Raw genomic sequence first — 27,544 nt, 5'->3', positions numbered from 1 at the left:
TATGATCATCTTTAGGATAATGACAATTAAGATCAATGATGGAATCCATCAAGTGTCGAATATTGGTCAAATACTTAACCACTTTCTTAATAGACCTAAGCTGAGCTGTTAAACTCTGAATTCTTGCTTTTCAAGAAACTATAAAATACTCATACAATTTATCCCAAATTTCATAAAAAAAAAAAGGTTACAGTGGAACACCTTGTTCTTAAAATTAGGAGTCATAGAAGCATGAATTCATGTCTGATGAAAAAGATCCTTTAAGAGCCACTCGTTATATGTTTCTGATTTTGTTTTCGAGAGTTTCCCAACTTCATTAGCAAAACAAGCTGGAACTTTTTCTTTTAGAAAATGATTTTGAGATTGAACCGTGATTAAAGCAGATTTGCGCCAAGTGTTATAATTGTTATCATCAAGCTTGTCACTAATAATTGGTAAATGATACTTGGAGGTTGAAACTGACAGAAGAAAGAAAAGCGAAGATTCTTGGAGAAAAACAAAAAGTGATTTGTGACTGAATGTATTATGAGTATATTGATCAATGAAGAAAAAGAAACAAGAGTATTTATAGAGGGTTCGCGGTCTGTTAAGTAATAACAACCCTTCTAACTAACTTTCCTTCCAATTCTAACTAGTATAATTAAAAATGAGAAAGTCTAGGGGGCCAACAATCCTATTGAATTTTGGTCAGCATGTAACCAGCAGAGAAAGGTGAGCCATTGGATGAAATCTCACACCAATCTCACACCATCAAATCATCATTGATGGCTAGTTGATGGTTAATAATCACAAAAGTTGCTGCCCCCTAGCATTGCTTATTAAAAATTACCAAACTTAGCATCATACTAGCATAACATTTTGAATAAAATTAATCTCCGAAAGATCACTTATTCTCTAAATTAGTCCCCAAAATTTTTTTTTTAATTAAATTCGTCTTTCAAAAATTTTAAGTTAGTCATTTTAGTCCTTTTGTCACTTCCGTTACTAACGACGTCAAAATATATTGATGTGACACATTAAGTGACATCATAACACACATCTTGTAGTCTTAATTGGCGGTTAACATGAAAAATTTATAAAATTAGATCAAATCAATCCCAAATTGAGAAATTCCAATGTTACTTTAAGTTATTTCCTCAATTAGATTTTGGTTTGATCTAATTTCATAAACTTATCATACTAATAGTCAATTAAGACTCCTATGTATGTGTTGTAGTATCACTTAACGTCCATATTAACAAATTTTGGTGTTGTCTACAAAAAAATGACAAAAAGACTAATGCAATTAATTAAAAATTTTTTAAGGATGAATTTGATTAAAAAAATCTTTTGAAAACTAATTTAGAGAATGAATAATCTTTCAAAAGACGAATTTGACCATTTATTACTCGTTTATCATCTAATTACTAATTTTTGTAAAATAACTTGTCAACTTCTGATGTATAGAAAAGATTTAGAAAAGAGTTTTGAGATAATTTCTAAACAAAGGACTATAAAATACTTGAAAACTTACTAATGTAGATATGAATTTAACAAAGTATCATTATATGTACACATTTCACAAACAAGAATAAAGTGAATTAAACATTAATTTTTTACATGCATTAATTTTTAAATAAAATTGTAGAAATTAAATATTCATTGAGAGAAGTCAAATAGAAAATCTCTATATTCAATCACAAATCATGATTTAGCCAATTGACGTGAGAGTAAATAGAATTAGTAGATTAAGTATATATTAGTAACTATAATAAGAGAATATAAGTCATATTTTTTAAGATGATAAACTTTGTGTTATATATTAATCTTATATCATCTAAATTATAAAAGTTTTTTTCCCTACTCCTATAAATATACATTTGTATTCTTTTGATTATAAAGTGAAGTTGATATGTGGATATGATATAAGTTTTATGCTTATTCTTTTTAAGCTCTCCTAATAAGAATAATACGTCTAGTTTAGCCAATTAAAAGGAATTTATGACTATTTTTTTATCATAATAGAGTTGTTAATCTCGTAAAATTTTAAAAATAATATAAATTACGTTACCATAATGGAATTGTTAATTTTTCCAAAATTGGTAATCCAGATGTCTAAGCGTCACCAACCTTTTAGATACTTGTGTATGTACACATATATATAATTCTAAATTAGATTTAACAAATTATATTAATAGAAAAATAATTTGATCAAAGTTCATCATACCTGTTGGGATGCTACTCGAGTACTCGTGCTAGTTTTAGAACTGTTTCCATATCTGTAATAATATTTTTGTATACAAATACTAAGAATTGGATTAATATCCATTAAGGTAAGTTGATCAGTCAGATAAAGACATTTATTTTATTTTTTATTAAAGATATTTTTATATTATATTTTAATTAATTTCTGTATAATTTATTTGATATTTTTTATTATATATTATTAAATTTTTCAAAAAAAAATTTTTCTAAAAATAATAAAAAGTATTCAATTTAGATTAAAACCAAAATGATAATAAAATAACTATTAATTTTTTTAAAATTATTTATATATAAAATATATTACATTCATCAAAATATATATATATATATATATATATATATATATATATATATATATAACAAGTTCTTAAAAATTTTACAAATAAAAAAATAATTAATTTATATTTGTACGATATATAAAATAATTACTATATTATTATTATATTATAGATTAAAATTTACTAATTTAAATTTTTAATATAAGCATTAGAAATAAATAAATTTTTTATAATAAGATATAGTGTAACAAAATATATATAATATTAATTAATTTTTAAAAATTTTTTGAAAAAATAGTTTTTTCTAATAAAGTATTATTAGCAAATTAACATTATAAAAATTAATTTCAACCAATATGATATAATAGGTTATTAAATATATTTAATACAAAACACATTGAATATAAATTTTTATTAAGTTTAAATTTTAAATAATTTTTAATTGAATTTCAAATATTTTATTTTAAAGAGTTAGACTACTTTAACATCATCTTTTTCGTATCTTTTTAATTGAGTCTTTGATTTTTTAAATTATATATTTTATTTATAATTAAGAGTAATATTTTAACACCACCAATTAGTCACACATATAAAAATACCAGAACAATTCTATTGTCATAATTATAATATAACTTTATAAGCAATACAATACAATGAAACTATATATAAGTAATATAACTAAATTTTATCTACATCTATAGTCACATTTCATAAATAATATAATCAAATTATATTTATGTTTATAATTAAAATATGAATAAAAATACAAAAAATTATTATGATGGTTAATTTTTTTCGTTCATAATTTTTTTATTATTTTTGTTGTGAAAAGTTTAATTATTTTAATAAATATATTTTTTAAAAAAGATATTGAATAAAACAAAAAAGTTTTATTAAGAATAATTTATTTATATATAATTAAAAATAATTGAATAATTGTATACGGTAAAAAATTAATATTATTAAAAATAAAATTAAAATTTATTTTAAAATTAAAAATAAAGTTTATTTAAAATAAAATTAAAATCATGCTTTTTTATTTTTTCTAAAATTTGTCTACGAGTAATTCTATAAATATTTTATGATGAATAAAAATATTAAACTCGTACTAAAATTTATTCTAATAAAATTTATTTTTATTCTACCAAATATTAAATAAACTATTGAAAAGAATTTTGTTTCCTCCATTAAAGAAGAATGATAAACTTTCATACTTCTATTATGTTATGGCAATAATTTGGCCTGTTATTTTTTAATGTACAAAATAATAATAATAATAATAAACAAGTATGTCACAGTAAAAAAAAGCATGTCACCAAATAATTTATCATCAGAACTATATATGAATCAAATTGATAATATGAGAGCTAACACTACAAAAATTGATAACAATGTTAGAGACTTACAAAATTTTTCTTAGGCTCACAAAAAAACGTTTATATTTGTGTGATATATAAAACAATTATGATATTATTATTATATTATATTATATATATATATATATATATATATATATATATAAAATATAATATTTGAGTAAAATTATATATATAATATAAAACAATTGAGTAAAATTTTCTTTTAATATTTGATTAAATATTTTTGTATTTAGTACTTTTTTTTTTTGCACTTCCTCTTAGTTAAAAATATAATCATTATAATTTTTTAGTTATTATTATTAGGGGTGTTCACGGATATGGCTAAAATTTCGATCCAATCCGCACTAAACTCATTAGATCAAATTCGATATTTGTACTTTTTATATTTGAATCAGATATCAAATATATCTATAAAATAAAAAATAATAAAAAATTTTATTTTTATAAAAAAAATCAATAATTTTTTATGTTTAATTTTTTAAACATGTTTACTTCTATTTGATTAGAGTGTGGATTTGATTCGATCCGAGTGTGAATTTGATTCGATCCAATCCGATCATCTTACAAATAAGATCATATCCACAAATTACAGATCAGATACATATAAATACTGTGGATTTATAGATATGATCTAATCTATAAACATCCGTAACTACTACTATATGTTCATTGTTGCAAAAGAATTTTTTTTTATTATAAACCATTATTAGATCTTAATTACCATTAAAACAACTTAATTGTCAACAAAGAGATAATTCTTATTGGTCTATGAAATTATGTTAGTATTTCAATCTAATTTAAAAAATTTCGATTTACTCAATTTAGTCTTCCAACTTAATAGTTATGACTCACATTGGTTCCTGATCTTATTTTTGCCACTGTCTCACAAAATCATTAACGACATGCTGAGATGGACTAACAACTGCTACATTATATGTTCTAGCGACTATCTGATGTGACAATTGAAATTTTTTTTACCTTAATTTTTTTTAACTAAACACTTAAAACCATAATATGAGTAACGGATACCTAAGTTAAAAAATCAAACTAAGTGAATTAAAACTTTAAAAATCAAATTAAAGCTCGAATATAACTTCAAAACAGAACTTTAACTTCTGTAGTGATTAATTTAAATGAGAATCAAATAAATTAAAATTTAACATAATTTTTATCAATGTTTTCAAATTCGAAATTTCTATCCCAAAATTAACTAGGATTTCTCTTTAAATTAAAAATTTAATGAAATAGTGACTTTAATTATCTTAACCAAAGTCCTAATTAATTACTTTTATGTCTTAAAAAAATTGTATATGAGAAGAAAATAATTAATTTGTCTACTTTAATAAATAGTTATTTTACTAAAATGAAAGAAATTATTTTTTTAGAATTTTTTAAGAACTAATTAATATTATATATATTTTATTACACTATATTTAGTTATAAAAATTTTATTTATTTCTAATGCTTATATATATTAAAAATGAAAAAAAAATTAAATTATTGAATTTTAATCTATAATATAATAATAATAATATAGTAATTGTTTTATATATTGTACGAATATAAATTAATTATTTTTTATTTGTAAAAATTTAAAGAGGCTTGAGCTTGTATATATATATATTTTGATGGATGTGATATATTTTTTTATATAAATAATTTTAAAAAAAAAATCTAATAGTTAATCTATTACCTTTTTGATTTTAGTCCAAATTAAATGTCTTTTTATTGTTTTTGGAAAGAAAATCTTTTAAAGAATTTAATAATATATGATAAAGAACACCGAATAAATTATACAAAAACTAATTAAAATACAACATAAAAATATCTTTAACAAAAAATAAAATAGGCATCTTTATCTAGTTCAACATCATTGCTATTTATATTAATACACGAAACTTTCCTTTCTATTATCGCAATATTGAATTCTTCATACTTTTGGAAAAGCCAAGTGACATGTAGTTTTATACCTTTGCCAGAGTAGCCTCAATCCTCATGATATGATACCCACATTTCGGCTTGAAATAAAATTTATCCTGGATTCAATATTATAATATTGAACAATTAGAAAGGTAGAATTGAGCAATGCAACAAAAAATTGAGTATTCTTCCTAGTTAGTTTCCACTACTTAACTTGGGAATTGGATGTAATCATGAGTTCAACCCTCTTTATAGTATTTGTAGCCTATAATCCCTAATAGTAATTTTCTTGTGAGAGAGCACGTATTAGTTGTCTTTTCCAGTATCTTCTCCATGCAACTTGAATCCGTGTTGCTGCAACGGATCTCAAATAAGGTGATTCAAACCTAAATATCATAAATTATCAGAGATTACATCAGCAATACTGTATTTTAAAATAATATACTAATGGAAATTACATTAACGTAATACAACAATATTTTTTACAGACGACGAATTTATTTAACTCTCTAAGGTGGACTCATCTACACTATTCATAAACATAAACTATTAAAATTATCTCCAATTTTTTAATACGTTGACAAAAAATATCCATCACTTTTAATAACCATAAAAATATTTTAAAATACAATAAAAATAATATTTTTTTATAAGTGATAAATAATTGTTATATTTGACAAATTACTTATGTATTTGACTTAAAATTTTGTAAAAATATTTGAATAATTATGTATTTAAAAAAAGAAAAAGTCTAGGGAGCCAATGGCCTAAGCGTACAATGTGTACAATGGAGGTTTAAGAAGTATTAGAGATATGACCATTAGTGTTACATTGTCCTGTCAGGTTACGCTTTTGGGATGAGTGGTTTCGGATATGGTATTAGAGTTCTAGATTCGAAAGGTCAAGAGTTCGATCCTTGGTGAACTCGGTGAACTCCAAAATCAGTTTAATTTTTTATTGAGATGTTTATTATCCTTGGTATCCGGATGGTTATCCTTGGTATCGGATGGTTATTCTAGCTAGTATGGTGATGTTCATTTTATTCATGGACCAAAAATTTAGCCCATTGTACACATTGTACACTTAAGCCATTGACTCCCTAGCACTACCCTTAAAAAAAGTTTATCCTTATTTAAAAAAGAGAAGTTAAAATAACGAAGACTAAAGATATCTCAGCAACGAGGCTATGAGGTTAATTATAATAATCCTTATGGAGTTATGGTTAAGTATTTTTCATTCATTCATGAGGAGCATATTAAGCTAATACCTAATAGTAGTGTTCTAGTTGTAGGGTGTGGATAGTATTTACGAAATTCCCATGAAAAAGAAAAAAAACCGATGAGGCTCACACCGAACCAACTGCAAAATATTGAAATATAAGAAGATAATTTAATGACCTCAATGCTCTTTGAACAAGTGGATTTCGCAAGAATCTTGTGAAACGGATTGTAATTGCTTCTAGGTCAGCAGCTCCAATTGAATATACCTCCACATTCGTTAAACACGTTACTGTCCTTCTGCTAAGTAACCTTGGTCCAGGAAGCCATGCCTTTTTACCATCTGCAACAAAAATTAAATTGTAAAAAAAATATATTAGAGATATAATCATTTATATATCTTTTATTATTAGTTTTTAAAGTTTTTTTTTTTAAAAAATCATAACATAGTGTCAGAATTTTTATGACTTAAATGTCTAGAATTCAATCCTTCTTAACTCCAAAATACATTTATCATAAAACAAATAAAATAAATCACACGTTTTTAAATTTAAACAAAAATGCTATTTACATATCAAATCGGCTTTATATATTTATATATAAATATATATAATTTAATTCATTTTAATATATATTTTATATTTTTATATTGGTAGTTGATTTTATATACACGTGACATAATCAAAATTTCAAATACTTAAATGAAAAGTTGAAGTTGTTTTCACAATATTGAATATTCATGTACCTGTGCTAACCGAAGAATTTTCAAGACACCATACTAAAAGTTCTTCACCACAAGCATCCCTTTCGGTTAAAAAAACTCTAGTTCCATCTTCGCCAATGCTCTTCAATTCCCCACGCAAAACAAAGAACATTTTCTCTACCAAATCACCAGGATGCAAAATAGTACTTCTTTTGAAGTATACTTTTTGCCTAAGCCTCTCACAAATGGCATCTAAAATAGGCTCATCCATTAAACTGAAAATTCGAATCTGCATAAAATATAGATCCTCAAACTTTTTGCTTTTTCTCACATAACTTTAATTTAAGGGTTTTTTTTTTCAAATATACCGGGCTAGTGTTTAGTGTTGTATTATCATAAGATGGTTTTTTTTTTAAATATTTTTACTTTTATTATTAGAAATTTATTAAACACGCCAAACAAAAATATGTTTTCAATAAAAAAATATCTTTTTTTATTAATTTAATGGTGTCCAAACAAACATTTTATTTCATTTCATAATAAATATAAAATAGGCGTGCCTTCAAAATAATTTTTATAGTTAATTACCCTTATTAAATATTTATATAGTCTCACTTCATTTTTAGTTAAATTGTTATGGTTTAAAAGTTTATAATTAACCTTATAAAACATTGTTAAATCAATTTATCTTCTACCTCTTTATATTTATTTTCTATATCTTTATAATATATAAAAATTGAGATGAAAGTCAATTCTATAATGGTGTTGTCTATCATGTATAATTTTTACACTATATGATAAAACAAAAAAGTAAAATCTACACTTTTTTCTCTTACCTTTTAGACAAATTAAGTTCTAATCTAATTTTTTAGGCACCATAAAACTTCCCTTCTATAATAAGCTAAACACTTTTGTTCCTTATAATTTTAATATTTTATCATTTCAGTACCAAATTAATTTTGTTACAATATAAAGAGTAGCAATTACATAACTTACTATAATAAGATGGAAGATATTATATATATGTCCAACCTTACTAATCTTCTCTAATCTATAGTTATTTCTCCTACTCACCTTTCACTCTTTCTTTTATATTAGTTTCTAATATTCTCTCAAATTGTTTTTTGGTGAAAACTCAGATGAAGTCGACTTCACGTGAACTTGATAGTTAGATGAAAATTTAGTCAAATCAGTCAAATCGTCTAACGACTCTTAGGTATCAAAACTTCACGTGAAGTCGACTGCACCTGAGTTTCCACCTTGTTTTTTACCACTCCACCACCTACATGATGCTAGTTATGTTATGACGAAAATTTTCAAACTGCTCCTAAGGAGTAAAGCCTTGAACAATATGCTACAAATACATCATTTTCAACATAGGGTGAAATGATAAAGTTTATCCAACATCTAAACCCCAAAATTATGATTCACTTGAAGTGTAAAGATAGTTAATTGGTGTTAATATATGTATATATATAACTAGTCATATGCTATAGATAGTGCTTACTTTCTTAATAAATTCGAAGAGATGACGTCTTATGTCTCTCTGCAGATCTTCTGGCATATTCTCCATAAACATTTGTGCATTCATCCCTATTGTTGCCATCCAATTATACCTTTCGGCATGTCTGATCCTCCTGCATCATACAAATATTTTCTCTCACTCCTTTATATATAATATGCTCATCATAACATTTTCATGAGGCAACCCAAATAAAAATGAAAAATATAAGGCATACTATGTGTTAAGATTTGGTTGAATTAGTCCCACATTGCTTAGGATAGCAAATGGAGTGGGTGGCCTAGGCTATAAATATGAGGCTAAGTTCTCCATTTGTTTTTGCACCAGTCAGAAATACTTTAAGCTTGTATCTGATTTTTTCTTTTCCTCTATACTCTTTGATTAGAGAGTGTTGTGAGGTGTAGTTAGATATTTGCTTTGAGAGAGTGTGGGTGTACTGACGTGCCGGTGTTAGAGAGAAAGAAGTCTATGTGTTGTAACAATTTTCACATAGTGATATTCTCTGGTTGTCATTTGACAACGGCCGTGGTTTTTTTCTCCGGTAATTGGAGTTTCCACGTTAAATTCTTGTGTTGTGATTGTGTCTATTTTATTTCTCTGTCAAAGGTGTTTTCTCAAGGGGGAATGGTGTTTTATTCCCAACAAGTGGTATCAGAGCTTCGGTTTAGTGAGATTTATTCTTAGTATGCTCTGTGGTTGCGGTCTAGTCTGACCTTCCACATCAGAAAAGAATTTTGTCCTGTGGCTTGAGGTTGATCTTTGGTTGCTGTTGTTGTTGTTGGAAGGCAGTGTGACACTGTGAGAGTGCAGTTTGAAAAGGTTCTGGCTAAGGAAAGACCTGGTATTTAAGTGTGTCCATTGTGACCCACCTCTCTTTCCTGGGGACTCTTCCTAGTACACGGTTTACAGTTGAGTTATATTATTCTAGTATACGGTTGCAACAATGTCAGGATATTCAAGTGTTGTGAAGCTTAAAATAGAAAAATTTGATGGAAGAATCAATTTTGGCTTGTGACAAATACAAGTCAAGGATGTGTTGATACAATCAGGTTTGCAAAAGGCGTTGAAAGAGAAGATCTCTGGTTGCTCTCTCTATGAGAGAAGATGATGTTCTCTAGAAGGCAAGAAGTATCCTCATGGTATTACCGCACTGCCATGGATAAGGATAAGATGTGACAATCGGGTCCACAATTGCACACGGGCATTGGTTGGCGTTGAGATGCAAGGTGTGTGGCGGAGTTAGGTCGATGGCTGAAGAACTTCCAGAAAAAGCCAATTTGAAAGTTGCACCATGAATTTTCAACAAGGTTTCGATCTGTACCAAGGCGAAATGCTTGGAGTGGTCTAATTCCAAGTGAATATACTTTCATGGTGGAGTATGATAGTTCTCTGAACTATGATTGTCGGTATAGACAATGGCAGCAAAGAATTGTCGGTGTTGACAATGGAAGCTGAAGATGTGTGACTATTTCAATCAAGGTGGAGATTGTTAGGATTTGGTTGAATTAGTCCCACATTGCTTAGGATAGCAAATGGAGTGGGTAGCCTAGGTTATAAATATGAGGCTAAGTTCTCCATTTGTTTTTGCACCAGTCAGAAACACTTTAAGCTTGTATTTGATTTTTGCTTTTCCTCTATACTCTTTGATTAGAGAGTGTTGTGAGGTGTAGTTAGATATTTGCTTTGAGAGAGTGTGGGTGTACTGGGGTGCCGGTGTTAGAGAGAAAGAAGTCTATGTGTTGTAACAATTTTCACATAGTGATATTCTCTGGTTGTCATTTGACAACGGCCGTGGTTTTTTTCTCCGGTAATTGGACTTTCCACGTTAAATTATTGTATTGTGATCGTGTCTATTTTATTTCTCTGTCAAAGGTGTTTTCTCAAGGGGGAATGGTGTTTTATTCCCAACATTATGTATTCATAGCATTTAATATTATAGACGACAAAATACAGGGAATCAAATTTCACTTAGCTAACTTTAGTCAATTATTTTTTATGATTTATGTGGAAGTGCTTTGTTGAAATAATTTCATTGCGTGCCTTCTTACTTTCTTAGATCTTCTGATAAGTGAAACTGGTTCATCCATTGCTCAACTTCACGGCTTCTAAGTTGCATTTCTAGTGTTCTGTAAATAAAATGGATGAAAACACATCAAACACATTATTTTATTTAGCAAAAAAAATCATTTTATAAGGAATAACGTGAAAGCAGAGTATATGGGAAACTCTGAATATTTTACTTGTTGAGGAATAAGAGAAACATTGTGATGAAACAAGTAAGGAAGAGATGGAATGAAAGAGCAGAATTTTACCTTTGTCCGAGACTCTGAAGAAAGTTTTGTATGTTTCCAATGAGAAGCGCAAAAAGCAAGAGCCCCAATCCTATGATTATCATTGTGAAAAGGACTTCCAACTCAAAATCACTTGGGGTTAGATTACCAGCAAGAGTACTGATTTGCTGTATTCAGGAAGAAAGAACAATGATATTAAAATTAGTCTTACAATTAATATTAGCAATAGAAGAAGAACTATACCTGGAAGCCCCAAAAAAGTGCATACAAATATTTTTTGATCAAGTTGCTTCCTGTAGTAAGTCGAACAACATTGGCATAGATCCCATAATAAAAAGCACCAGACAAAGAATTCAAACAAGATGTGGCATTTACGTTGTTTGTCCACAAATCTTGTGTCTGGTGAGAGGAATGTCCTTTTCCACAATCCACATATTTCATGCAACCAATGATGTTAGCATTATGGCAAGCGTCTAGCAAACATTGATTAACTCTCTGCAACAAAAATGAGGGAACAAAAGGTATTGGTTTTCCTTTAATGAAACACATTTATGATTGAAGAGGGTTTTAGAGGGATGATTCCTTTTCTATTTTCACAATAGAGATAACAATTAAATATATAGTTTCTATCTTTTAAACAATTATCAAACTAAGCTTCCTCCAAAGATACTTTAATTTTTATGTTTGTTTTGACTCACCTGAAGTCCAAAGAGATACCAACAAGAGCCAATAATATGGCCAGAGAGCATAAAAATGAGAAGATTGAGAGTGCAACTTGCCCAGGCTGACTCAAATATGATTCCTGCTGGAGATTGGCCAATTAGCAATGGCAAGAACCTGAATAATCTGGGGATGTATTGCACAAGAATTACTACAGATATAAGATTCTTTGAATGATTTGCTCCTGATGAATCCAAGTATTTTGGTAGCACAAACAATATTATTATCTGCACATATTTCATTATAGAATTACAACACAATAAATCCATCATAAATTCTATCTTTTTCAAAGTACTAGTCCTATATTCATGTTCAGGTTTTTAAACCTCACGATTCACATAAAAGAAGCGGTATTATATATCTGCGGATATCCAAAATATTAAATACTAATGGTCGTTTGGATAAACAACTTAATTAAAATTTAAAAAATATAAAATATAAAAATTTATAAAAAGAGTTTATGAATAAATTATTTTGTATTTAGTTTTAGTCATAGAAGTATTTATTATAAATTTACAGTAATAGATAATTTTTAAAAGAGAAAAAATCACTTTTTTTTTCATAAATACTTTAAATAAATTTTTAGAAAATCACAAGTTAATTTTAAAAATGGTACCAAATAATAATAATTTTTTGAGAAGTCAATGATAAAAAAAAAAGTAACTTCTACACCTTTTCAAATTGTTGTAAGTAAAATGTCAAAAGAAAGGAAAATTTTACCTGAGACAAAGGAATCACTACAAATAAATCAAGAAGAAAATAGCTATGCAAATAATGCATAGCAATCTCTTTTGGATGGTCAACTATATCAATCACCCTTGATCCAGTACTAGCAGAAAGATAAGCCAACCTAAACTGTAAAGATGAAACTTGATAGAGTTAGAATTGCACAATAAAATTCTTACTACACATGACATTCATTATAATGACAGCAATGGTAGCATTCATAACTTCTATGTTATCATGCAATAAATTAAGAAAAAAAAAAGACTTCAAACACAAATGGAAGTGTCTATTACTTTAGTCTCTTTTTTCTCAAAATGTTATCAAATAAAAAAAATTACCTTAATTTGAATTATATTTTTAAATTGCAATCAAAATTTCATAGCTACTATAATCATGATAATAACAGACCTTATAGCATTTTCCTATTTATCATCCCTAAGAATGTTGTATGATGTACTAATCTAATGAACAATATGATAGATGTAAGAGAGTTTGTAGACTCTGTTCCTTTGATACCAAAATGTTTATTTTTAATAAAAAGGTTTTGCTAAGAGATTATCTGAAGAAGTATGTTCAAGAAATACACTAAGGGTATGTGTGGTTCAAAGATTAAATTTTATTACCAAGTCATTTCATTTCTAGGCATTATATTCCTAGGAATGAGATTACTTGGAATATATGATTCCCATATTTGGTTGTAAAATTTAATACATTGGAATATTATGTAATAATCCTAGGAATGACTAAATTTTTGTTTGGTTGAGTTTAAATATCTTGGTCATATTATGTAATATGTCAAAATTACCCTTAATCATTCAAATTAAAATATTAATGACTAAAAGTTAAATATTTTTTAAATTTACTAAAATACCCCTAATAACAAATATCTTAGTTAAAATTATTATTGATTCTAAATTTTTTTAAATTTACTAAAATTAAAAGTTTTTAAATTTACTAAAATACCCCTAATAACAAATATGTTTAGTTAAAATTATTATTGATTTTAAATTTACTAAAATATCCCTAATAACAAATATGTTTAGTTAAATTATTATTGACTCTAAATTTTTTACTAAAAATACCCCTAATAACAAATATGTTTAGTTAAAATTATTATTGAGTCTAAATTTTTTTAAATTTACTAAAATATTTCTAATAACAAATATCTTTAGTTAAATTATTATCGACTCTAAATTTTATCTCTACTAATAAATTTACTATAATACCCTTAATAACAAATGTTTAATTAAAATCAATTTTATCATAATTAAATTAGTGACTATGACAATGTAAAAGGAGCAGTGTTCATCTTAGATGATCCTCAACTAACTAAATGGCGGCATTTCTATTCTCCTAGCATTGTAATTACTTCCAAAGATGCAAAATCTGTGATCAATTATACACAAAGCAACAAAAATCTAAAATCCACCATCAATTTTCAACAAACATTTCTTGGAATCAAGCCATCACCAGTTGCTACACATTCTAGTTCAAGAGGAACTTTAACTAGTTTTCCATGGATCTTAAAACGCGATATAATGGCATTAGGAACTAGGGTTTTAGCTACTTATATTCCTCACAAAACAACAGCAATAATTGGCACAAATGTCTTCCTATCTAGTCACTATAATATTCAATAAAAATTCAAAAATATCAATATTTAAAGCAATTTCTTCAAAAATGGCAAAAGTTCCCCCGGTTGAAGTTGGAACACCATGTCGATCAGACTATTGTCCCTTAGAATGCTAAGGCCAGCCTTCATTCTATCATCACCACTCAAACCAGGAACATCTCTCAACAGTGCCATTAGCTTCATTCTGCGCTCAGCTCCTTCTTTCTCATGCTTAAAACAAGAAACCATATCAACTAAAACGGTTGTGTGTTCTTGATAAGCACCTTTCATATCTCTCATTGATTCTACTACTATGTCAATCACTTCCTTACTTTTGCTCCCTCTCTTTCTTTTATTCCTTTCTATATATGAAGCACTAGGAGCAGCAGAAGAACTAGGAGCAGCAGAAGCACTGGGAGCAACAGGAACACCAGGAGTTGGAGGCTCCTAAAAATTGAAAGCAACACCAGCAGGAACATCAGAAGATTATTCAATATTGATAGAAATGAAGAACAAGTAGCCTAACTGATTATACATGCTCTACACTTGTATATACAAGTATTATCTCTGCCTTGGCCAGCAAGACTAACAACATTAACTAACTAAACAGAACCTAATAGAATATTAACTACCCTGATTCTAATTCTGTTTGCATAATTACATTCATATTCTTTTTTTCTTTGTTATTATACTCCACAGAAATGAAGATCAGTATTTCTATCTAAATGCTCAACATGATGAAAATAGTTAAGGCTAGTCACAGGCACATATTAAAGTAAATGAACTAATGAAGAATCACTCCAAAATCCAAGAATACACAGCAGTAAGATCAACAATAAGTGAATTTATGTACATGAATTAAAGTCAATTGCTTACGTACTTGAGAATCAGCTTCATATTCCATTTCGGTCTCTTCCAAATTTACTTGGGTGTTTTCATTCACTTGCCGATTACTCAAGGTTGCTTCGCACTCAGCCTCCATTGTAGCAACTGCTTGAGTTACATTTTCTGCATTGCCTCCTTGAGCCCTATCTCTACCAAATGCTATTCCCAACTCCTCAAAATGTGGAAATGGTTTATTATAGAGGCCATTAGCATTAGGATGGGACTGAAATTAAAAGAAAATAAATAAGCAATTAATATTAAAAAGCTTAAGATAAATAAACTTGTATTAAGAAAGTTATTTAGAATTTACACTCTTCCATTCATTGAAAATTTGTCGCTCCACCACAATCATTTTATCTTTGTCATTCCAACCAAATTCACTCCCAGCCGTGCCCATCATCTCAACTATTGCAAAATATTATCTTTTTAGTAATTTCACCCTTGATTCAATGTGTGGATTAGCCTAAACATAGCAAAACAGTTTAGAATTATTACTACTCTGTATATGACACCACAATTCATCCAAGCATAACTAAATATAGTGAATGTATGGAGCAGTAATAATCATTCAGTTTTTGAATAACCAACTTATTATGAATAAGGTAAAGTTTATATGTAAGTTGAATATAAAATTTTTTTATTTAATTTTAACACTACAATTTTTAAATATTCAAACTAAATTCTTTCTGGTCCTTTCATCTCTATCCCATCATCATCTTAAAAATAAATGACAACAGTAAAGCATCTCAATATAGAAGCATAAATATTTTGTAAACTATACAATTATAACACAAATACAGAATTATAAACAAAGAAAAAAAGTATTTTGTAAAAAAACTGTACCTTAAGATCACATCCAGGAATCTTTTCATGCAGCATTTTTTCCAAATATTTTCCATAACCGGATTTAAATGTGCCATTGTCACACTTCCAAGAAGTAGTTGCAAGCTCTACCAAACACTCAACTAATTTTTCATCTTCGTGTAGCGTCCATTGACGCTTAGTTTGCTTTGAATTAGGTCGAGTATTCTCTTCCATTTTCTATAGAAGTAGAAAATAACACAAGACAATTTTTTATCATCTTAAAGCAGGGAATCACACAAGTATGAAAAGAACAGCAATTAACAAGCATTTCATAGAGGGAAAGCATTAATTAGGCCAAACATGAAATCTCAATCAATAATTTCTATACAAGCATAAAGGCAACGGAAATTTTAGTAAACCTATATAACTTAGTCAATTATGGTAAACTTCAAAGTCAGATTATAACTGTCTCTAAGGTTACTACCTACTATTATTAGAAAGTTGTTAATTAGTTATTCAATATTGTACTCTGAATATAGGAGTAATAAGTAATTTTGTATTTCCCTGAAGTTGCAGATTACACGAGTTTATGTTATCCATACTATGATTTTTAGGAAATACTAAAAAATCTTGAGTGAACAAATAAGCAGAACAGAATCAAAGCCACAAAATTTTGAACCCCTTAAAAAAGAGTAAAATATAAATTTACAAAAACTAAAATCTCAACGCGGTACTCACCAAGAAGGATAAAGGTATATAGAAGGATAAAGGTCTTTAAAGAAGTTCTCAACACTATCACTAATGCTGCAACCGGGGTAAGTAGGAGTGCTGCGGGCCAAAATGGTAAACTGATGAAGCTGAGGTTTGGATGAATAAAAGAAAGAAATTCTTCTTGAAGATATGTGTCTATATTCCTGGAAATTAAAAATAATGTTGACAAATGAGTAATAAATTCAACTGTTGCTTCTCAGATAAACTATATCTACTTGCATACAACAATCAATGAATAAGACACAACTATTATCATGTTATTATTTTTTTTTCTTTTTTCTTTTTTTAATATTCTATATACCAGCAAAAGAAATAACAAATATTTATGCATTGCATATTCGTCTTAAAATGTGTCTCTTGCTTCTCTGCATTTTGGAGGTTCAAAAATTGACTTAAAAAATTATCCTTGAAACATGTCATGTATGTTCCTATATTTCGAAAGTATATAAACTATCTGATAACTATGAGGACAGTGACAGTTTTAAGTTTTTGGTCTCTAACGTCTGTCTCTTATTTGTGTTGGAACAGCAACCAAATGCTACCTAAACCATGGGGATTTCTTCCATGAGCTACGAGATCATGAACTTACATAAAACAGTAGCAAGCAAATGAATCCATTGACAAGATATATAGCAGAGAAGTGGACCCACAACCTAAAATAAAAAAGATAATAGGACAATAAATCTCACATAGATCTCAATACCATATTGCAAAGTAAGAAAAGATAAGTGCAGAGTTGATAAACTCTTCTATAAATAAAGTTCAGTTCTCTAAGGCCACAGCTCAATTAAGGCAACAAAACACAAGCAACCAGAGGCACTGGTATACTACTAATAATAGTCTAATGAACCCACTCAAATAATAACCATAACCTCATTGAACTCCCATGTCATCATAGGCCTAGCATTTTTGTATACTCGTATAAAGTTCACATACATATTAATAAAGTTCACACAAGAAAATATGTTCTGCCTAAGAAGTAACTACAACAGTAACTATTTGAATTTGTGCAATGAAGATATTAAGAATAAACTGAAACATCAGAACAATGCATTTTTGAATATTTTAAATAATACAATAGTTGTGGTTTTTAGCCAACTTGAAAATTGACAGGCTCCTATGGCTCAAACTTAACAAGCTCCTCGACAGAATTTCGGTAATTAGCAATCAAGTCTCTGTAACAAGAAAAAAAATAAATACGTGTTTAGCATCAAAATTTAAAGCTGCTTTGATTTCTTCCAAATGTTACAGAGCATCTTCACAGATATGTATGCAGTTCTCAGTTGTCACACCCCACAGAAAACATATGATAAGTAAAACCAGGTTAGAGTTATCTTTTTTAGCTCTCAGTGACATAATTGCAAATATCTGGCAGAGTAAAAGAATTACAAGCAGTTTTGGTTCTTGAAAAACAATAAAAAAACAGCAAACACATGACTAGGTGATGTGCTCCAAAACTCAATCACCAATTCACCATCTAACATTCATTTTCTCCCCTTAAATTTCAAACACCAAAACTCAAAAGCACTCACTGTGGAAAACAACTTTTCAACTTGTGACCTTATGCAAACTTAACAACGATGTTAACTACCTCATATCAGTGTCATCATCAAATCATCAGAAATTTGGTGTCAAAAGCATCGTAATCATCAACTTACATACCTTATTTGGAGGGTAGCCCCTGTTTCCAGCATCAATAGCAACCAATTTGCTCTTATTTAGTATCCCCTGCAACTAACAGAAGAAAGTGAAAGAGGGCAAGAGAGAGAGAGAGAGAGAAAGAGAGAGAGAGATCGAAAGTGAAAGAGAGACAGAGGGAGAGAGAAAGAACCGTATGCGAAGCACTAGAGAAACAGTGGCAAAGCTTCCTCGTCGACGGCGAACTCGACACCAAGCAAGCGAGTGATGGAGGAGAGAGACCAAACGTGAGCACGCGACGCGAAGGATCCGGCTAGAGGCGCGGCAGCGACGACGGCAAGCATACAGTGGCGGTGAACCGACGTGAGCTGCGATGATGGAACACGAACGCAAACGAAGGATTGAAGTGAATTTCCTTCTAGAATAAGGTGAGGGGTGGTCGTGCAAACTCAAATCGGCGGCGAGACGGTGCTAACGCCGGTGGAGCCTCCATGAATTTGGGGAAGAAGTTCGGCTAGGTTTTAGTTTCGATGGGATTGGGGCTCTGCTAGGGTTTGGGTTTCTGATGAAATGAGGAGTAAAAATCTGAGAAGAAGGGTTGGAGTGAAATTAATAAGGGCATTTTGGTCTTTTCACTTTATTATACACATTCCATTCCCATTGGAATGAAAGATAATCAGGGGGGAGATGGGAATGAAATGGATTGGATTTTAATTCCAGGGAATAAAACATACACAGGAATAATTTTTTATATCTTGAACCAAACATGGGAATAAAATATTCCCATCTCAAAATTCCTGGAAATATATTTGTATTCCCTCCAACCACACACACCCTTAATCATTCAAGCTTCTAAGTACAACAAGTGGTATTGTCCTTGTCCAGTTGATAACAATGCAGTTGAAATCCTATAGGATGAATAGGAAATATATAGAGAAAATCAAGAGTATTACAGAAAGATTAGTAACTACAACTTACAAGATTATGCACTAATTAAGTTACATGAAAATAATTATACCTTTTGTACATACAGTATGAAGAAAAATAATGGATCGAGAAATATTGCCACCAAACAAAAGATAGCTATAATCTTGTTCCATTGCTTGACCCGTTTTGAGTGTGGGCTTATAACTTTAGGAATACATGAAGAGATGAATGATAACACTTTTTTGACAAAATCCTCTTCATCGCCATGAATGTCATCGTGGTACTGTGAAATTCAAAATAGCGGGAGGCGAAAATCATCATAATTGGTTATATAAATAAGAATTTAATTTTGATTTTTTCAAGTCATTTTATCCGAGTTAAGTTCTCATTTGATCTTTGAGATTGACGAATTGCACTGATTAGAACTAAATCAGAGTGTAACTTGTCAATCTCAAAAATCAAAGTGAGCTTTAACTCGATTTTACCCATATATTTACAATTATATAATATCACATAAATAAAAATAGCTATAAAAATTATAAAAGGATGTGATTGAATGATGGTGTAACATGTCAATGACTGAATATACTAAAATAAAGACAAACATTCATCTGTAATTATTTTGGTAAAAAGTTGATAGCTGAAAATTATTAAAAGATTTAATAAGTTTAATTAAATTGTCATCTAATCATTTTTAACTATCAACTTTACATCAAAATTACAATAGTTAAGATTTTACATAAAATTAAACTCTGAAATAAATATTGAAAAAAAAGAAAAAGATTACAAATAATCTACTTCAGAAAGAAACAAGTATATACCTCTTGATCAAATCTAGTCGGAGTTCTTGGAATTCCTTGGTGAGCATTATCATGAGTACCGACCCTAATACAAAAATAATTATTACAAATCAATCCCTGCGGGTGGTGTATGTTCCCAATCATAGTTGTCGTCCCAGTTGTTTTCACTGTTTTCAGTCACAGTAACTCCACTTTGTTTGAAAATATTTTGGGTTCCAAGGGTGGCATATAGTTCATCAATCTTGGGCGGGAAGGTTCTGACGCTGTTAAGTTGACGACGACTATGCTCTCCAAGACTTGGTTCTCTGTTGTAATATGGGTCCATAGACACCATGGGAATGTACATGGATGCGCTTCGTCTCCTTGATAGGATCCTCCGGAAACTAGAATACTTGAGTTCATGGGATGATTGTGCATTTGATGATAGCATTGGCTCCTCTTCTATTTCCAACTTAGCCATGTTTACTCTGTATTCTTTCATAGAGAAAACAACACATTGGATATGTTTTTAAGTGTGTCTATGTTCCATAATACTAGTCATGTGAGTCTAAGTAGCTGATAACCAAAGAGAAGGTAACAACTTAATAAGAAAACCAGCAAATAACATAATAAAATATTGAAGAAATTGCACACACAAAAAAACACTGAAAATGTAAATAAAAGAGAAATCCAAACCAAATGTGTCTTAAGACTAAAAGTATTATGTTGGAAAACGTAAAAACTAGGGCATACTCGAAATTATATAAAGATTCACGCTCACATACATATTACAAGAGTACATAGCATACAGAGACGTGCTTTGTATTTATTATTATTTTTTTGGGTTAAAATAAGAGGAAAAAAGACACCCAGGTGTTTTCTTTTTTTCCTCTTTATCTCTAGCTAGGGTAAAACTCAAACAAGTTGAGTGAAAAATTGAGTTTGGCTCCCAGCGCTTAGTAAGTAAGCGGCGCGGCGGTCTAACGACCCCCTAACCTAACCTAGGTTGGAGCTATGAAGCTTACCTTATTGAAAGGACTTTTTCATTTCAGCTTGCTGACTAGGGTTGGCAGCTAAATTCTTCGCGACCCTATAACATAAGAGAAAGTTGTTTCGTTTAGTACGAGATCGCTTCACACCTCGCGGTGCTTACACCTCTCGCCTATCGAAGTTCTGTTCAAAAACCTCGTCCGAGAACTTGTATAGAGAAGGATTTCCCGCGGCGCAGCAGTTCTTCCATACCAACTTAGCAGCCCGGCGCTGCTATTGGCATAACAACCGGTACACCATAGGTTGGGCTCACGATTCGACTTATTAATAATCGAGTTTATTTTTAAGTTTAAAAATAAATATAAAATTTTAAATAATTAAAATTATTAAAATATAGTAAATTTTATTATACCTTTTAACTTATGCTGTGTGATGGGTTATTTTTTAATTAGTTATTAAATTAACTATAGTTAAATTATTTTATAATTAAATTAATTTTTAAAATGGATAATTATGCAGTTTTTTTAAATATTAAAATTTGAAATATGACTTTTTCTTCAAATCATTTTCAAAAGATGTATCCTAATCTTCTGTAATGGCTTTCAATCTTTCGCTCTCCCCTCATTCCTTCGTCCTCGTCGCTCCTCTCTCATTCCTTTTTCGTCGCGCTTCCTAAGCAGCACCGTTTCGTTGGTTGTAATCAAATTATAAGCCAACTAAATAATTAAAAAAAAAACTGATAGGAAATTTCAAGAATGCAAAGAAGAGAGAAAACCAACTTGTCTAAACACGGCGAAGTAGACTCTAGCTCGGGATGATAGCAGCGAAGGACGAGGACGTGACGACGAGAGACGCACTGGAATAAGGAGACGCGACGACACAGAGTAGGGGAGCCGGACGACGCAGTGTTGGAGACACATCGGAGCTGGTGAGACGAATTAGAAGAGCCGGCGATTGTGACTTCTGGACTCAAGAGTTCGGTTTTTTGAGATTTCAGGAGAGGCTGATTAGTGGGGAAGAGTTGTTGAGTGACATTAAGAGAGAAAGAGAAAGAAGAATTTAGGATTAAAGCCACCGTTAACGTGATTTGAAAAATTAAAAAAATAAGTTTCTAATCTTTTAATAAATTATATATTTACCCCTTTTAAAAATTTAATTACAATATAATCTAATTATGGTTAAGATAGTAATTCAAATTAAAAGCAAATATTCAATTAAAATGTGACACATCATAAAGAATAATTTACATATTATTTTAGTAAATGTTGAGTAGAATTCATCCTAATATATATATATATATATATATATATATATATATATATATATATATATATTAAAAATATAGATTAAATACGTATAAAATATATGTATTAATAATTTTATTTATATATATATGAAATCGAGTTACTCACGAACTAATAAATTAAACTTATCTAAGTTTAATTGATTTAATTTATAAATTCAATTTTATGTTCAAACTCAACTCACTATCTTACAAATTTAACTTATTAAATTATTAACAAATCGAATTTAAATAGACTAATGAGCTGATTTGATTTATGTTTTGCCCTAATCTCTGCCGTAAGCAAAAGCACCTTATATAAAAGGAGTAAGAAAGCATTGGTCCAAACAATTTAAATTTTTTCACTCGTATCTTTTTATGAGTCTATGACACAATATCTTACATGTTTATCGCTATTCATGCAACCAAATATGATTTTGTTGTTTCCAACCAAATATAATAACAATTCTGCTGAGAAAATTAATAGGTCTAATCAATAATAAACTAACAAGTATTTTTGAACTATATTTTATACTAATTAATTATTATTAATTAATAAATATTTAAATTTTATTTTTTAAAATATATAAAATTAATAATTAATAATTATTTTTTTTATTTTAATTCACTTTTTAGTTTTTATTATTTATTATGCAAATTCTAATTCCTTTTGTTAAAAAAAATTTTAAAATTCTAAAAAAAATTCCAAAACATAAAATAAAAAATCATTCAAATCTTAAGAAAAAAAATATATAAAATATAAAAAAAAGAATCATCCAAAACTAATTAGAGGTGAATGCGGATCGGATCGAATCCAAAACCCGCAGTTTTTAAGTTTGGATGCGATCTAATCCGCACATTTGTAGATCAGATATCGGATATATTTACAAAACACAAAAATATTTTTAAAAACTTATTTTTATTAAAAAATATTAATAAAATTTATTTTTTATATATTCTTTTAAATATGTTTAATCTTAGAATAATATTAAACATACTTTTTAAATAATAAATTAAAACATAAAAAAATTGTTTATTTATTTTTTCAGATATTCGAATATGCGGATCGGATATGCGAATACCTACACAAAATTCTAATCTTATTAATCGTAATTTCTTTTTTATTGTATTTAAACTTTAAACGAAAACCGCTATACCCTCTAACGATTTACGTATAAACTTAATCCGATTTGTGGATGCAATCTTTAAATATTATAATTCGATAAAATTAAAATGTAAATGATTTATTTTAATAAATTGTCATCAAATAAAACTTAAATTTTCTCGCTTCAATTATATTAAAAATACACTCACGACACGAGCCACTGCCACTCACCGCAAACGCTCTCTTTAGTTACTATCTCAAGCTGCTCTCTCTTTCTTTTCTCTTGGGCTTCATTATTGCCCCCACAGGATGCACACATAGGGGTAGGAAAAAAATCCACACCCACGACATAAAAAAAAAAAACTTAACAGAGTGGAGATTAAGGTACTCGTTTTACAGGAATTTACAAAATGTTTGCCAAAAAAATTTATTTAAATATTTTTATATGTATAAATTATGTAAATAATTTTAATTTATTTTATTTTAATTTATATATTAAAAATTTTATGTGTATATTATTATATTAAATTTATATTTAAATTATATTTAATTTGATATATTTAATTAAATTATATAAAATTTTATTATAGTTGTGTTTTATTTAAAAAAAATTAAAACTTAATAATATTTATAATATTTTTATTTAAAAAAAATTAAAACTTAATAATATTTAGAAGTTTATAATATTTTTATTTAATTATATTATTTTTAATACTGCCTAGCGATAAAATATTGTGTTCAATTCCACTCTCATTTTACACTTAAATTTTAGTTGCGTTGGTTCATTTTAGTATCCACCAACATAAACAAAAGAATTAGACAATGGAATTTAATTATGTATTCAAAGAGAAGTGATGGGATCTACTCTCCTAAATCCTCTGAAGCCTGAAAGAAAACAATAAGACACACTCTGAACCTTATATTAACTGCACAATGATCCAAATACATGTTCGACCCAACTTGCTATATGCCGTTCATGCACAAGTTCTTGTTTTGTGTTTAGAACTAACACATATGTGCCATACTATATAATTAACGAACTATATGAAAGCATTTGCTAGGAATATTTGCACCTGGTTTAGGAAGAATTCAGGATCAAGCGGAGTGTGTGATGAGTTAAAAACAAAAAAGAAAAAAAGAAAATACACTTACAGTAAATAATAAACAGTGAGGAAAAAGTTAATAAGAATAAGAGAAAAGAAAACAGTAAAACCTGTGTACTGATGAGGTTCCAGTCCAAGCCCACCAATTACTTTTACAGCATTAAAGCAAGCAGAGAGTAGTCTGTGGTGCCAGGAATTGAAGAAGACTTTGTAAGAGAAGTCAATGGAAGACTTGTTATTAATGAAGTGAGAGTTGCAATAATTGTCTATGTGCGTCAGAGATGACATGTATTTTTATTGGTCACTAATTCACTATCCTTTTGCGACAAAAAAAAGGGGGCTATTTTTTCTATATGAAAAAAATAATTTTTTTTTGGTGTATATACAGTAGAGGTGACAAATGGGCCTAAATCTGTCGGGTCGGTCTGTGTAACTCGTCAAAAAAAAATGGGCCAGACTAAAAAATTGTAACCGCCAAAAAACAAAAAACCCACCTATATAAATTATGTTTTGCATGGAAGGACCGAAAATTTTTTGTTTGGAAACGGTTGTTTCATTCTCGACAAAGATAGCAATGGAATCAGTTAGCACTAGGGAATTTGAAGTTTTGTGCTTTTGGCTATGCCATTCACAGGTTTTAGGTGGTTTAAATTATATGAATTTCGGCTAGTAAGGCTTCCAGTGCCATATTTTACTAGAGTAATACTCATCTAGTTCATTCTTCATGTGCCCAAGCTTATCTTGTTGATTTGCTTTGTCGTCCTTTCTATAAATGTAGCACAATGTTATCAAACATATGTGATTAGTTCATCTAGTGAAGATGATAAATTCTTTTGGTATTACTATTGGTGACTTTCGCAATCTAATACTATTGCCATTACTTGTTTAGTCTCCGGAACAAGTTTGGTATATTACCTTTGAATCGTAGAGTTTTCATTATTTAGGCTTAAGCCACTTAAGCTTAATTAAGCCCCACTGCACCTCTCCCTTCTAAGTAGAGTTTGGATTATAGTTATCTGAGCTTGTTGGATTATAAACAAACCAGTGTTTTAAAACAGCAGCCACGGTGAAATGGCATGGCTATTTTTGGCTCCGGCCGCCATATGGGGGTCGTTGTGTTGTGGGAATCACAGCAGCTACAATTCTGTCAATGCCGTGGCAGTCCACAACCTGAATAGAGAAATGACGGGTTTGTTGGAAAATTTTTCTGCATTTGAGGGTTTGGTAATTTAGAGAACCTAATATCTAAATTAGAGAAAGATCTTACCTTCTTAGGAAGCTTCAGGCAGCTTTATCCTTTCCTCCCTCACCAACTCAAAATCTCTTCCTCCTCCTCTTTCTCCCCCTCCTCCCTTGCTGCTAGTGGCGTCAACACATCATCGGTGCCGCTGCGGGTTAGCCCTCCTCCACTCCAAGTGTTTCTTTTTCCAAATCTTCCTTTACTCTCTTTTCATCTGTTCTGCTAACCCCTTTTCTCTGTTTTGTTCCTCTCTTCCATTACCTCATTTTTTATATCCTTTATTTTGATTTACATAAGTAACTACTCACTATCTACTTTAAGACAACTAACAGCCCCTTCAAGACAACGTCTTTGGTGTTTCTTTTGTGTTTTTAGTATTTGACTATATCATCATTGACATTTAAATTCTCTGTCTTATGTTATTTGGTGCGTTAAGACTTAATGTTGTGTCTATTTGCTGATGAATTTACTGAAAAGTTGCTTGTGTTGCCTAGATTTTATAATCTATTACATTGCAATTTTTCTGCATATTGTTTTACGCATATACATTTTGGTTTTAGTCCATTTGGCATAATACTATGGTAGATTTTTGGCTCTCCACCATGAGCCGCTATCCGCAATAAAAAACTATGAAACAAACTGATTCTTTTTAATTTGAAAATTAGTTAAGGACATTGAGATTGATCTTGATGCTCATGAAGTTTATTAGATGTCTTAATTGTTCATGTTACATTTTTATTTCCTACTCATTCGATTGGTGATTAGTAATGTTGGACTATTATATTTGACCCTCTAATCTCGCATAATTTAACAATTTTTACTATCTATATAGACATGGACAAGGAGCACGAAAACATAAAGAGGCCTCAGGGAGCATAAAATTAAAAGAGAGTAGGTCAATATGTTAGAGAATTTTATAGTATTCTTTGGTCGGATCCTATTTAGGATGGACTGCCTTTCAGCCCCTCGTGTGCTTAAAATGAAGAAATAGAATTTTCATGGTATATATAGAATCTTATGTTTTTCTCTACGAATTTATTATCTTCTCGATCCGCAGGAGATAATTACCCATCATATGGCTCACCAACTTCACTTGCCTCTATGGGAGGAGATCATAACTTAATTCATTTTTCCCATTCATCTCATTCCTAATGAATTGAATACAAACCTAAAATTATGATTTGCATAAGTTCCACTTTTGCTTACAATTTTATATTGCCATTCTCAAATCCATTTCTAGATGTGTTTTGTGGGCAACATTAAACTCAAGTCAAAATTATGAAACTTATGTATATGATTTTCCGGATCTTATATAATTACTCCTTGTTTGAGTTACCACAAAATCACTTGTATGAATTCACCTACATGTACCGATTTGTCTCCAGTTGCTGCTTGTTTGAAGGAAGCG

At 29.2% G+C, this 27,544-nt stretch overlaps 1 protein-coding gene across 1 annotated transcript; it reads right to left on the bottom strand.

Moving 5' to 3' along the window:
• Positions 1-6,095: 6,095 nt before the first annotated feature.
• On the bottom strand, positions 6,096-25,137 carry LOC130981366 (probable cyclic nucleotide-gated ion channel 20, chloroplastic). The gene is made up of 14 exons (XM_057904956.1): positions 25,007-25,137; positions 20,459-20,904; positions 19,729-19,920; positions 19,552-19,618; positions 13,567-13,591; positions 12,995-13,136; positions 12,253-12,501; positions 11,798-12,049; positions 11,576-11,721; positions 11,312-11,389; positions 9,249-9,378; positions 7,784-8,030; positions 7,219-7,381; positions 6,096-6,207 (listed from the first exon to the last, which is right to left on the bottom strand). The coding sequence occupies exons 2-14, from the start codon at positions 20,579-20,581 to the stop codon at positions 6,096-6,098; spliced, it is 1,926 nt and encodes a 641-aa protein (XP_057760939.1). The 5' UTR covers positions 20,582-20,904; positions 25,007-25,137.
• Between the last annotated feature and the right edge of the window lie 2,407 nt (positions 25,138-27,544).

Source organism: Arachis stenosperma, chromosome 5 (genome assembly GCF_014773155.1).
Source record: "Arachis stenosperma cultivar V10309 chromosome 5, arast.V10309.gnm1.PFL2, whole genome shotgun sequence".
NCBI lineage: Eukaryota > Viridiplantae > Streptophyta > Magnoliopsida > Fabales > Fabaceae > Arachis > Arachis stenosperma.
This window is presented reverse-complemented; position numbering and strand designations above follow the sequence as displayed.